Source organism: Daphnia pulex, chromosome 4 (genome assembly GCF_021134715.1).
Source record: "Daphnia pulex isolate KAP4 chromosome 4, ASM2113471v1".
Lineage (NCBI taxonomy): Eukaryota > Metazoa > Arthropoda > Branchiopoda > Diplostraca > Daphniidae > Daphnia > Daphnia pulex.
In genome coordinates this window covers 5,822,460-5,833,353 of record NC_060020.1, presented here as the reverse complement: position 1 = coordinate 5,833,353, position 10,894 = coordinate 5,822,460, and the positions used below count along the sequence as shown (strand labels likewise).

Here is a 10,894-nt window from a genome sequence, read left to right as displayed (position 1 = left end):
TGTCTTTGGAGTTCTACTGTCGCATACAAAGAAATTTTTTAAATTTAAAATATTGGGGTTCTATTGTCGGTGGGTGGAGTTCTACGGTCGCCATAACGGCGGATTGTCCCCCCATCCGCCAGGTGACGCGAGTGTCTTCGTGAGGAAGAAATATTTGCCATTTGTTTCCGAGACGCTTGACTTAAAAGTGTATTCAAAATTCATCACAGAATTGATTTTCAGCCATTCACTGTAATTGGTAATGCTAGTTTGGATTTCTTTAATTTAATTAATCTTTGACGTCTCTGTCTGAATTTACAGGCAATCTGGCATATAATTTCACTTGGCCAAATGTGATGACGTGGGTCGAAACTGCTGTCCATTTTGTCGAAATGTCGGCCATTGTTAGCTGTACGTCTCATCTCGTGCAGAAACACTTCAGAGCTAGTAAAGTAATTTTGTTGATCAATCTCCCTGCAATAATGCAATAGGTTTTACTTTTATTAGTTGATTTTCAGGTTGGAAATGGAGATCCCTTTGCTCAACTGTTGCAGAAATTTTGAACACGACAAAGTCTGAGCTTCATGGCTGTAGTATCATTAATGTGGATTTGTTGCAGCCTGCTGGAGCTGGTGAAAGGTGTGATCGAGTCGTGGTTGAGTTGCAGCTTCTGCATGCAGTTTATCGAGCTGTTGCTATCCCAAGTGTAACTGCAGGAAGACTTCTTGAATTGGTAATTTGATTGATATTATTGGTTGTAACTTGGGAAATCTTGTGTTTTTTTTTTTTTTGTTTTATTTTGTATTCAACTGATAGTTGCCATAGTTGATAGCTACAGATTTAGTTAATTACTAGAGAGTAGACCCCTTTGCTTCTCTGTTGCAATTATGAGTTAAGACCATTATGGAAATGTGGATTACATTTTTTTATTTTCAAGTTGGAAAACTTGACAACTACAAATTCCTTTGTAAGATTTATCAAGGTAATTCTGAGAGATTGTATAGTTTAACTTCATACTTCTGTCGTTTTGTTATGTCACATGAGATTCTGTTCCTTGTTTGTAACTTGTTTTTGTTTTTCAATAGCCAGGTGAAGTCTGCGCTTCTTTGTTGCAGTCTAGTGTGTGCATGGATTCGTTTTGCAGTCATCCAGTGAAAGATGTGATTAAATTGAGCTGTTGCATGCAGTCTTTGGTGCTGATGTTGTTCTGGAGTGTGGGAGAATCCCATGCTTCAAGTCTTCTGGGATCAGCCGTATCTGAGTTGACGCTGGATCATGCTGCATTGTGGTTGCCGAAATGTTGGACATCTAGTAGAACTGCAAGAAGACTCCTTGAAATGGTAATTTGATAAAAATTATAAGTTCTAACTTGGGAAGTATCATGCTTGGACTACTATAATTGCTTACATTGTTTAATTTTAACATTTGGGGATTTCATCATGTCAATAGCTCTTTCCTTTGATCAAATGTAAATTGAGTTATGGATTGTTTAAGGGGAATTGGTTAACAAGATAGGCAGATACTGTAGAAGAATGTTTTTGTTTCGCTGCAGAGCACTACAAATTTCAAATGAATTTGTATTGAAATCTTAAATGAGTAATCTAGTTTCATGTAAATTTTTTTTAACTATAGTTATCAGATAGTGTTGCCATAGAATATTTGGGTGAACTCCATTTGAAGTGATTTTTTTGTTTTAATTTTATACAAAAGTTTCATTGATCAAACATTAATTTCATTTTGGTCATAGGTTTATGTTAGGTAGCAGTGATGTTGCTGTCCAATATGGCATGTTGTTGCAGCCTATACTGGTGAAAGATTTTTTGCATCGAGTTATGCTGTTGCTGTTCCTTGGTGCCGAACTGCTGGTGTTGTGCACAAATTTGTGTCTATGCAGTTAACCGTTTATATGTTGAAAAGGAACAGAAAAGTTCCTTGGTGTTGAATCGCTGGTTTTGTGCTACATAAGTTACATCACAGTATTTTGTTTAATTGCTATTTGCGTCGATGAAGTTAATCGTTTATATGTTGAGAATGAAAAAAAATAGTAATATGGGGAATTTTTACGTTGAACAAATAATAAACACGCCTTCGCGATTGGGAAATCAGCGAGGAGGAGATTGGGGGAGGAGCAATTGATTTTCATTAACTAGAAGAAGTCGTGGTTTGTTTTAATAAGGTAGAAATGAAATCCTTTGTCTATCACATCCATATACCCATCTATATAACCACATCTATTCCTCCAACCCCATAACTTCCACCAACATCCATTCCTTAAACCCCATAACTTCCACCAATATCTATTCCTTAAACCCCCAATTCCCCACAAATATCTGTAATATGTAAATTATATTGTTGAATAAATCAATTAAAATAAACACAAACAAATAACAGACAGACAAATAAATTAAAACTCAAAATTTTTATATTGGAACATTTACAAAATAAACAATTCATTAAACAGAGCGTCCGGTTCGAGACAATTTTTTTTGTGCGAGGCTTTTTAGCAAGTAATCCGCCACCTAATTTGACAAAAAGTGATAGTTTGTTTTCACGGAAATTGCATCACGGTTAAAAAATTTCTAGTTCAACAATCTCATGTAGAAATTTGCATCTAGTCTACTGGTACACATTGCGATTCTTTAAGCTTGATTATTTAGGAGATGTGTTAAAAAAATTGTGAGTAGCCAATAAATTGAACTAATTCGCTTTTTTCAGAATATTTTGAAGATAGATCACAAGAAAATCTAAAAACAACAAAGTGATCTAAAACCGAAATATTCAGAAAAAGTGGATTAGTTCAATTGTTTAGCTATACCCACAATTACTCTTTTAACACATCACCTAAATTAATCAAGCTTAAAGAATCACAATTTGCACCAGTAGACTAGATGCAAATTTCTACATGAGATTGTTGAATTAGAAATTTTGTAACCGTCTGACGAAAGTTCCGTGAAAACAAACTATCACTTTTTGTCAAATTGGGTGGCGGATTGCTTGCTAAAACTCGCACATGCAGTGTCGGCGTAGATCCAGGGAGATTACCTGGAAATGGAAGAAGAGAGAAGAGTGCGAGGCAAGTTTTACTGGGGAGCGATTAGTCATAATAGGCTTCCGGGTTAGACTCATGACCCTCTAAAAGTTTTCGTCGGATCATGCGCCTTCCAAGTCCCCGTTCAACCAGAGCCCTCCCCTCCTCCTGGTTTCACAGCGGGTGAGTGACCACCGGCGGGCGTTGGTTAGTGGTTAGTTAGGGAAATGGGGCCACAGAAAAGAAGGGAGCCCAGAAATGTACTTGTAATTTAATCTAACTACACAATTTATCAGTTTTGGATGACAGCATTCTCTCGTCGGTTTTCAGTTTCACCAATGGAGTCCATGATCAGTAGCGAAGGATTACCCTGTAAGCAGAATGAACATATAATTGGATGACAATAATTTTCAATAAGATTGTAGCGACAAAAAGCAATACCTCAAATCAAGAGGGACTGTGTAAGGAGCTAAATAGGGAGATTCAAGGGTAGCAGCCATTGGGTTAGCAAACAAGGGAGTAAGGGACCTCGTTGACTTTCTTGAAAGAACATTACTTTTCATATTTAGGAACCTGAAGGTTAGAACCTGTAAATGAAAAAAAAAACATTTTTAAAATAAGTAAAAGAATAATTAAACAGTTTTAAGTATATTACTCACGCAATATTTTTCTCGCCAAAATCATCATCTCGTTCAAGAAAACGCCATCACACATCGCGAACAGCCAAAAATTTAAGGGTAAAACTCCGTGCTGTGTTGAGAGCAGGGTAGTAGAAGCCGTTTGGGTAGTCGAATGATGCTGGCCGCCTGAATGATGTTCATGTAGGCCGCATCTTCTCGGTCATTACCTAAATGGCTAAATCAAGAAACAAAATGTAAACAAATTTAAATTCAGTGACATGACAATGAAGTTACACAGGTAACACCAATCAGCTTTCCTAAGCAATCCAGAAGATGGAATGAGTCAAGTTCGATGACAAAGCGAATGATCCGCGTTGAACGTGTGGTCATTGCCTTATTTTGGAGGGATAACCAGATGCCCCACATTTGGTCTTATAGGCAACATCTAAATAAGAAACCAAACAATCGTTAAAATTGCTATTAGTATGACAACTTCTCTAAATTCAATGTAAACAACTTACAATGATGATAGCATGATCACAATATTTAACCTCTTTTTTGTTGTTGAAAAATAGGGAGATTCATGGGTAGCAGCCAACGGGTTAGCAAACAAGGAATCTTGTTGACTGTAAGTCCTTTTCTTGGAAGGACATAACTTCTCATATAGTCAGTCATGCCAATTTAGAAACCTGTAAATAAAACAAAAATTCATATTAGACTGCAATTAATAAAGTTCAGTAACATGACAAGTGAACTTTTATACACATGAAACCACAAATCAGTTATCCAAGATTCTCTATAAGATGGAATGAGAGATTGTTCCATGCTGGGGTCGGTGATCTAGCAAGTTCAATAGAAACAGCCGATAATTAAGATTAATTCTAATAAAACATGAGAAGAATATATGTTTTAGCATGAAATAAAGCTAGTGTTGGTTTTTACCTGTATCATTTTGATGACACATTCAGTAGAATACAATGAGTTTGAACAAAATATTTGACGGTAGGTTGCATGACTTTCACGTTTACTCTGACTGGGAGTTGAAGAAAAACATTAAGGTTATCCAACATATACACGGAATAGAACACATCACCGACAAGTTATTACAGACGAAATCACTCCACTTTACCTATGAATCATTATTAATTTTCGAAGCTAGCTTAACGTTGATTGTTGACTCATCAGATGAAATGATTTACCTACGTTACATTACAACTTCTCACGTTCTGACTTCTGACGAATAAGCGAAGAAAATTTCGCGTTTTGGGGCAAGAAAAGGGAATTTTGCATGCAGTTCTATATTTGACCGCTAGGTAGCGTTGTGGCGAAACTTTTTTTTAAAATTTAAACATTTTGTTTGTGACTCTTTCGGCGTGCTAACCCACTTTTTGGGTGCAACGATTTTAGTACAACACATTTCGCCATCTAGTGTCGTAAACGATAATGTTTTTTGTTTTTTTGTACCGGAACTACACAGGAACTAAGCGATGACTCCTCAGTTATTGAGCTGACATGATATTTGACCAGATTTGTGAATTTTCCTCGGGAAATTCGGGGTTGAAGTAAACTGCTTTTAGCAAAAAACAGAATTCGGCCAAAATCGTGAATTTTTCTGAACTATATGCGGTTAAAAGTTTATTAAGAAGTTGAAACACGAAATACATTCCTGATTTCCTGTCCACTAAAAAAGGGCGGTGTGAATAATTGCAATAGCATTTACAATATTTTTCAATTTTAATTAAACAAAAAGGGGAACATCCAAATTAGGAGCAAAGCTGATAGCTTTGTGCAGTTCGGCAGCGGTACAACAAAAAGTGTAACCTTTGGCAATGTTAGTAAGTTGGAAAATTGCGTCATTCACCCAAGGAATTTGATCGCAGACGTCAGGGCATAAAATATCTTCAGGCATTACCGCATTGTAAGGATTGTTGATGCCAATAACAGCGGTGGCAGTATTCGAGATGGGCTCATGAATAAGTTTCCAGTAGTACTTAGGGGCTGGAATTAAGCCATTATTGTTTGCATCAAACGCCAAAAATATAGGCTGTTGAACCCCATTAATATCAGCTAGAGTCGTCACTGAAAATGTTCCTGTGTAGATAGTCAAATCCAGTTGACGAGCAAGTGCCGTGTCGCGAACGCCAATCTCAAGCCACCTGGATGTACACAATGTTAAAATAAAGTAACAAATGCATAGGAACAACAATGTATAAAACTGAAAAAAAAAATAATAATTAAATGAAACATACTTCCAGTTTCCGTTGTTGAATATTTGAAATTGCGGTGCCGTATTCATGAAGTAGTAGCTGGCGTCTTGACTAGCGGCATCAATAAAGTCAGCATCAGGCGCCAAATGTCCTCGAGCAAAATAGTATTCCGTATTGGGAACAATGTATTGGGCAGCCAATTCTTCAGATCCCACGATCATAGCAATCGTTTTGGTTTGTTCAACTTGTGTGTACTGAGTATTGACGCTTATACCAGGAAAATATACATCTTGGCTGAAATAATAAGGTCGGTCGTTGGTCTTGTCATCAGCATTAGCTGAACGACCGTATACAGTGTCAATAGCGTAATAATTCAAAGCTAAAGCTTCATCGTGACACATGTCATACAAGGGAATGAAATCTGCGCCAAATTCCCATCCGCTTCGAATAAATGTACCTGGCCCGTTGGCGCACGTTCCCTGTTCAACTAAAACTTCGTGATTTTGAATTAGGCAGGTGAGTTCATCATAGGAAAATTCCGTTCCGTCCGCAAACTGTAAATTAGAACTGGCCGCGCATGTGGCCGGATTCAATTGTAAACCGGTAGCGTTCAATAGATTCCCAACGCCCAAACAGCTAACCGTCACCTGCTGACCTTCGTTCAGATTAATAATTCTTGCTGTGCCTTCTATTACTGGCAAAACAATTTTCTTATTTTCGTCAATCAAATGAGGAGGAAAAGTAGGCGAGCTAGTGTCCAAATTGATCGCGCATCCTTACAAAAGACAAGAAAACACAAAATTATAAGCTATCAAACAAGTGGTTAAATAAAGGATATATTACAATAATACCTGCTTTATTAGACCTCGGCAGAGAAAAGGTGTGGCCGGAATTTAACTGCGAAGAAATGACAAGTAAAGCAAGCCCCAAAAGATGCATCGCGCGGTGTAGTTATACTCGACCTAGTCGGCGGTACTCAAAGTTGCATCCCCAATTACTTACGACTGTAATGTTACCCACACCACTATGTATAGGGTATCGAGTTAACGCGGTCACACTATCATGCTGTTTATCTTAAGATAGCGGATTAGGGCTACTATCTCGTGCGTGTATCGAGCCATCGAGTTCATCAACACAACAAGAACGGTATCCAATATTTGCATTTACGTATCCGCATGGACGCTAGGAAATAAAGGGATTATTTGGTGAATTACAACTAGCTTTAATCTAGACAAAGCGTTCAAGCTCTGTGGCTTTTGAATATACGTCTGACAATCGGGCTTAAGAATGTACAGAATGACGCATTGCAACATTATCGCTGCATTTTATCTTGCTATGTAACAAACAACATTAAAAAATTAAATAAGAACGATATGAAAGATCAATGTTGAGCCTCCCAAAATACTCGACTACCTGTATCCTTATAATCTTATTAGAGCTGATTGTGTGGAGTAAAAAATTGTATACCTACACCGACTATTTTCATACGGGACTTCGAAAAGACAATTAAAGGAAAAAGTAAATATAATGCACAATTTTAGAACTAAGAAAACAAATTAGAATCAAAGAATGAAATTATAATAGAGCTTACAATTTTCACACGTCTACTGTAAGTTTCAATGAAATGTAATGAAACCTATACGTGAATATTAAGTTTTGAAACCTAAAATGGATCAGCCAACCAAATCAAAGGCATGATTAATTGATTATTAGTAAGAACAAAAAGCATTATCTTAAAGCTTAATAGCAAACTGGTAGGAGTTTAAATCGCAATAATTTATCATTTATTTTAAAAATCGCAAGACGACGAAAAATTTATGAGATTAAAAATAAAATGGAAAATTGACTCAAATACACTTTAAAGCATAGGTGACATCATCAATTCCGATATTGAGACGTACCTTTTGACGGATGTCGTTCCGTCCGTGTTCTGATAAGATCAACCGACTGCTACATAACGAAGCGCAGACGGAGAGTAGCTCTGATACATTTGGTCGGGACATTCCTTAAAACATAACATTAAGCACAAATTAAAAAAGAACTAAGTCTTCGCGTGATATTGCTTGGTTACCTTCCAGATCACAGAGCGTATAATGCTGCCGAATCACTTGGTCGAAAAACGATTCTTCGACTCCCGTTCGATTGAACTCTTGCACAAGAGCGTTGAGAAACAGTTGTTCGTGCAAACTGCATGCCTGACAATGTTTGGATCGTTAATTTTATTTGCGAATGAATTCTAAATCTGTTTGTACTTGAATAGCCAATAGTTTTGGTGACGAAAACATCTCTTCAATCGCAGTCTGGACGTGTTGCATCATGACAGTCGACCTGCTTGATTGTGCACCTCTTTTTGACGGTGATTTTGTTGGACTGCTGCTAAAATTATTAAAGATATTGTAAATGCAATTTTAAACATTTAAATATAAAATACTAATACGCACTTAGTATGTCCTCCCTTTTCAGCCAATTCAGCAGCTCGACGAGAAATATCTAGTGCTCGACGAGCATCTCCTGAAGCTGCTGATACCTTTCTGGCAATGAACTCTACCGCCTCCGGTTCAAACGATACATCATTTTCAAGTCTATCGACAAAAGTTATTTAATAATTCATTCGGTCAAATTATTGCTATCACCAATTTACCTTGAGGAGATAATGGTTTGAAGTTGTTTCACTTTGTAAGGTTGAAAAGTTAATCGAGTCAATCCCATTCGTGATGAGACTCGATTCATCAACAATCTTTCCGGCAAATCCATTGTGTTTGCGATAGCTAAGACAGTAAGCTGAGCTTTGGGTCGGTTTGGCCATTCAAAAATGCTATTATAAAACAAAAAGTTAGCAGGGCCCTCAAAGAACGGAAAACAAGCTTACTTATAAAGAACATCCTGTTGTCGAGTCCAAAGAAGATCCAATTCGTCGACAATTAAGACAGTGGGTCGGTGCCGTGGCCCGTTAGCAGAAAATTTGGCGTGGAGCAATTTGGCTGCTTTATCTGCTGTGACTTTACTGCCTGTTAACTGATCCCAGATCTGGACATAGATCTGTTGTGGAGCCGTCAACTTCATTCCATTGACTTCGATGAGTTTAAAATCGGGAAGATCTCCTTCTGTTTGACTCTCTCTCAACATTCGGATAACCTCGTTGACAGTAGCTGTTTTTCCTGTGCCTGGAACACCACTGATGTACATACACCCTCCAATCCCATCAGACAATTTACCTAAAAGTCCAAACTTGATTAAATGTGGAACTTTAAAATAGGTAGGTTAATTTTGTTACCTTCAACATAACTGAAAATTTGATTGAATTCATCTTCACGGCACGGTAAAGTTTGAGGCACGGCAGCGACATGAAGACGCCGTCGAATTTCTCCTAGTGGTGAAGTAGGATCAGCTACTTTACACGAACGGGAGGAAATGGCAGGAGTTAATCTCAATCGCTTTTTCTGAGTTGATCCAGGTGTTGCTGATCCAGCTCTTTTGGGCTTCTTAGGAGTTTTCTCTTCCACCACCTTATGAAACAGAATAATCATTAAAATTGTGTTACAGTTAATACATTCATTAAATTAAGAACCGGCTACCAAACCAGTGTTCATACTTCTATTATAAATTTAACGTATAGTAGAAATGTAGTATACTTACTTTGGTGGGTGTAGTTTCCAAATCAAGTTTCTTTCTTGCTTTAACTTTACTAGACTGATCTAGCTGCGCATGAGAATATTCTTTACTTGGAGTGATTTTACATCTTTGTATGACTATGCAGAGCTCCTTTGTTTTGATGCTGCTGACACTAAAAGTGGAATTTTTCAGGGGACTTGGAAGTGGTTCCTCGATGCAGTTGGGTGGTTGCTTGTTTCTTCTGGTCGATCGGGGAGTATTAATACTACATTCTTTCTCTTCACTAGCCAATACGCGTGCTGGTTGCTTATTTCTCTTGCTTGATCGAGGAGTATTAATGCCGTCAATAGCAGCGATAGATTCGTTTTCGTCGTTTTCAATTAATTGGCGTGAGGGTTGCCTTATTCTCCTGCTTGATCGGGGAGTATTAACGACGTCCGGATACGCGCTGGAATCACTTTCAGAAGTTCTACGAGATCTCGAAACTCTTGCAGGAGTTGATGGGTCATTGTTGTTGTTGTTCTTAATAGCAGAGCCTGAATTTACAATTGTCTTTGCATTCAGGTCTGCTAATTGTTTCATTTCCGATTCTTTGACCGAAATTAAATCGCGTGAGCTTTTAGGGCCAAGAGCAAACCGACAGAAGAATATCCAGGACTTTTTTTGTTTTCCAACAACTTTAGGAATTTCATCTCCATCACAAATCGAAACAGTGCATTTACCAAAGATCGTTTCAATGCTTAAATCTCCTTTATATCGCTGTCCTTCATGCACTAGTTCCCATGCATTGTCAAGTGGTGGATGCACATGATCTTTTTTCAGACATTTTGAGAGCTGTTCTATTCTTGAATACCACTGAACTTGAGCCCGAAAGGGATCTTTCTTGTTAGATTCTGTAAGAGAAAAATGCTAGTAACATCATTGGAATAGCATGATAAATATAAAGAGCTTACTCATTTCATACATGTAGACCAGTGATGCTACATAGCAATGACGAATTGACTCAGGGTCATCCGCCTCAGAATTAGCAATGAGGACATGATCACCAATATTATATTCTGTTCCTAAATATTTACATGTTCTGGAATCAGATTGAATTATTAGTTAAGTCTTGAACAATCAAAAAATATATAAGTAACAACTACTGTACTTGTAAAACGTTTTTGGCTTCGTGGTTATTTGTTTGTCGGCCATGTCGACAGGTATTGGATCGCCTAACCATTCGAAATCCATCGTGATAAGTTTTCAAATTCTTTAAATGAAAGAGTTAAAACACAAAATCAGCCAAAATGTGAAAAATAAATCCAAGATCTCTGACGTAAAACCAGTAATACGATGCGATAAAACGTTCAATGTGGAATGAAATTAACCACTTTACGTCTTTACTGTTCAGTAAAAAAAGGCGGCAAAATTCAGAGCAGACAAATCTGAGAAATCTTCTGGTTGGC

General features: G+C 37.5%; 2 protein-coding genes and 3 long non-coding RNA genes across 8 annotated transcripts; all 5 read right to left on the bottom strand.

The window, feature by feature from the left end:
* Positions 1–3,357: 3,357 nt before the first annotated feature.
* Positions 3,358–3,719, bottom strand: LOC124192743. Its single transcript, XR_006873830.1, has 3 exons — positions 3,667–3,719; positions 3,449–3,594; positions 3,358–3,377 (listed from the first exon to the last, which is right to left on the bottom strand). It is a non-coding gene; the product is annotated as an uncharacterized LOC124192743 (long non-coding RNA).
* A 187-nt stretch (positions 3,720–3,906) lies between these two features.
* LOC124192741 lies at positions 3,907–4,444 on the bottom strand. The gene is made up of 3 exons (XR_006873828.1): positions 4,391–4,444; positions 4,149–4,316; positions 3,907–4,072 (listed from the first exon to the last, which is right to left on the bottom strand). It is a non-coding gene; the product is annotated as an uncharacterized LOC124192741 (long non-coding RNA).
* LOC124192742 lies at positions 4,441–4,956 on the bottom strand. The gene is made up of 3 exons (XR_006873829.1): positions 4,757–4,956; positions 4,570–4,660; positions 4,441–4,467 (listed from the first exon to the last, which is right to left on the bottom strand). It is a non-coding gene; the product is annotated as an uncharacterized LOC124192742 (long non-coding RNA).
* Positions 4,957–5,249: 293 nt separating this feature from the next.
* LOC124192737 lies at positions 5,250–6,868 on the bottom strand. Its single transcript, XM_046586210.1, has 3 exons — positions 6,686–6,868; positions 5,877–6,609; positions 5,250–5,783 (listed from the first exon to the last, which is right to left on the bottom strand). Exons 1-3 carry the CDS (start codon positions 6,771–6,773, stop codon positions 5,366–5,368), a joined length of 1,239 nt encoding a protein of 412 aa, XP_046442166.1. The 5' UTR covers positions 6,774–6,868; the 3' UTR covers positions 5,250–5,365.
* Positions 6,869–7,601: 733 nt separating this feature from the next.
* On the bottom strand, positions 7,602–10,882 carry LOC124192735 (origin recognition complex subunit 1-like). Of its 4 annotated transcripts, none has more exons than XM_046586202.1 (11): positions 10,772–10,882; positions 10,597–10,698; positions 10,400–10,527; positions 9,471–10,339; positions 9,109–9,340; positions 8,704–9,049; positions 8,476–8,649; positions 8,276–8,416; positions 8,087–8,210; positions 7,906–8,029; positions 7,602–7,839 (listed from the first exon to the last, which is right to left on the bottom strand). In XM_046586202.1, exons 2-11 carry the CDS (start codon positions 10,677–10,679, stop codon positions 7,682–7,684), a joined length of 2,379 nt encoding a protein of 792 aa, XP_046442158.1. In that variant the 5' UTR covers positions 10,680–10,698; positions 10,772–10,882; the 3' UTR covers positions 7,602–7,681. The 4 variants fall into 4 exon arrangements, with proteins under 4 accessions (XP_046442158.1, XP_046442160.1, XP_046442159.1 ...); XM_046586204.1 differs by having other exon boundaries at positions 8,087–8,207; positions 10,772–10,865; XM_046586203.1 differs by having other exon boundaries at positions 10,825–10,842.
* Between the last annotated feature and the right edge of the window lie 12 nt (positions 10,883–10,894).